The sequence below is a fragment of the Phytophthora parasitica genome (assembly GCF_000247585.1).
Source record: "Phytophthora parasitica INRA-310 unplaced genomic scaffold supercont2.76, whole genome shotgun sequence".
NCBI classification, from domain to species: Eukaryota; Oomycota; class Peronosporomycetes; order Peronosporales; family Peronosporaceae; genus Phytophthora; species Phytophthora nicotianae.
In genome coordinates, this window is record NW_008649062.1 from 117,847 (window position 1) to 120,221 (window position 2,375).

General features: G+C 41.5%; 1 protein-coding gene across 1 annotated transcript; it reads right to left on the reverse strand.

Annotated features, from left to right (window-relative positions):
- Positions 1-1,080: 1,080 nt before the first annotated feature.
- On the reverse strand, positions 1,081-1,239 carry PPTG_24234 (hypothetical protein; the record flags this gene model as incomplete). Its single annotated transcript, XM_008915842.1, has 1 exon — positions 1,081-1,239. One exon carries the CDS (start codon positions 1,237-1,239, stop codon positions 1,081-1,083), a length of 159 nt encoding a protein of 52 aa, XP_008914090.1.
- Positions 1,240-2,375: the final 1,136 nt, after the last annotated feature.

Sequence of the window (2,375 nt, forward strand, 5' to 3'; positions counted from 1 at the left end):
TGTAGTCATTCTCGCAGTCACTACGAGCCATTTGACATACGATACGTCTATCGTCAATTGACAACCTTGCCCCCTGGCGATTGATGTTGTCCATGATGTGTCGCAGACAAAACCTGTGTCGAACATCGGGAAAACTTCAGCCACAGAGGCTAAAAGGCTCTTCTGGCGGTCGGAAATTGCTGTAAACTTAGCTAAGCTTGTTGCAAATTTCAAAGTTGTTAAAAAACCTGTGCCAATTCTCATAGTTTTCGACTGGAACCAGCGCCAGTGCAAAAGGTACGACATGATTGCTGAAATCATCGGCAGTTGCAACGAGGAAAACGCTTCTCTTGTTCATTTCTTCCTTCAGGTGGGTTCCATCAAAACCAACAATAGGCTTGCACATTTTGACGATATGAATTCCAACATTTGGAATGAAGCATGCTCGTCGAAAAGTAGCGTTGTCAATTTCACGGTCAACTCTCCACACAGAATTGGGGGTTTTCTCCTCCATGAACTTGAAGTACGCCTCTAGTTTCTGATAACTTTCGATGATGTCTCAGCGGAGGCTATCGTCAATGTCCATCTTCATCCTAGAGATAGCGCTGCTTGAAATTGTGAAACTACGGAATTTGGGAAACTCACGAATCGATCTTCCATCTAAGGATGCCGTAGATCTAGCGTGCGTTGGTAGCAAATCTCTCATAACCAGAGTAGTGAGATGTTGAATGTCTTGTGCAGTGTTCCGAATAGCTGTCGATGGATGAGAAATTGCACCTTCAACGCAAGGCGTTCCCGTATACATTGATGAAAAACGGGCACTCTAAATTGTCCAAAGGCGTCTCCCGGTCGAAAAATTGGACACCGTTGCGTTTCTTGCACTGATACTTTGCGTTCCCGGAGTTGTTGCCCTTGACACTTGTTTGCTTCAAAAAAATATTGGAAGCCTGACTTAACGGCAAATTTTTTACACCGCCCCCGAGCGTTCTTTTGAGAAGAAATTTTATCCTCAGAAATATTTTCGTTTCGGCTGTAGACTAGACCATAGTCCTGCTTTGAGGAATCGTCAATCTGAATCGAAATGTCACGCCGTAGAAGTCGTTAGTCTCGATCAAGCTCGATGTCAGAGCAGTCAACTACGAAACGAGCATTGCCGAACTTGCACAGAGGATCCGAACGCTCTCCGGGGTGTTGAATCGATGCGTTTGTAGAAGCAGGAAGCTGCAAGACCGATCCCGAGTTGAGATCTTGAGCAGGCATTGGCATATTGAAAATAAACAACTTGAGAAAATGTCGCTGATGAAAATAGCAAATGTAGCATGCTATATTTGGAAATCAAATCATATTTGGTATCGGTAAAAGTAAAATATTTGTATTCTGTAGCCATTTTCCATATTTTTTTTACTGGGTATTGTTCATTTAACGTTCAATTCGTATAACATGGTTTGTAAAACAAAAAACTCCTAAATTAACATTTTACAATCTAAATTGTAAATTTCTGGAATCGCATATTGTTTTAAAAAAAGCGTTTCGAGATAAGTTTACAAAGAAGTAGCATAAGAATGAACTCTAACGAGATATTAATACGACTACGGGGTGCGTGGATGCAACGCTGCCAATACATATCAACTTATAGCTAATTATAACCACACTTCTTTTCTGAGGTGCTCAACCTCGACTCATTTGAGATATCGATGATCTTCGGGTCATTGATTTAATAATAAACGCATAATAAGCGTTCGAAGTGATTAATGCCATTTGCACGTTGAAAATTTTAACATAAGCCATGGTGCCTAGCGTCGACATTTCCACGACGTCGAGATCATGTTAAACTTTTTATTCTTTCACTTCTTCGCCGGAAAAATACTCTTGTAAGCATTTGATACGGGCACTGGTTCAGTGCGAACTAAGTAGGGTACTGGTTTTTAATTACTGCAAACCCAGGGCAGATGTACTGGAATTGACACTGTTGGTTTGAAATATTTTTGGAAATCATCACAATCCAGTACCCTAATACTGGATTATGGAAATTCCTTCCTCTAATACACATGTATTTGGTGGGGGCAATGATCACGCGTGTCTCGAGTCTCGCGTACGTGAGTAATCAGCAAGTCCCTCGTTGATTTCCTACTAATAAGTAAACAGCAAGTACCACGTTGATTACGTCCTCCTACTCGGTTTGTACAGCTATTTTTTACCCTGGTTACTAAGGTTAAGTTCACTATTGTAAAACCAAGTGATTGAAGGAAACCTATCTTTTTGGCTGCAACCATTCAGATACGCGAGGACGGGGATCATGGACTTTGTATCTGTCCCGACGAAAGCTGGATTATATTGCCCAGCATCGTTGGTCACTACCCTAGAGCAGCAAATACTATCCTTAGACGAGTGCTATT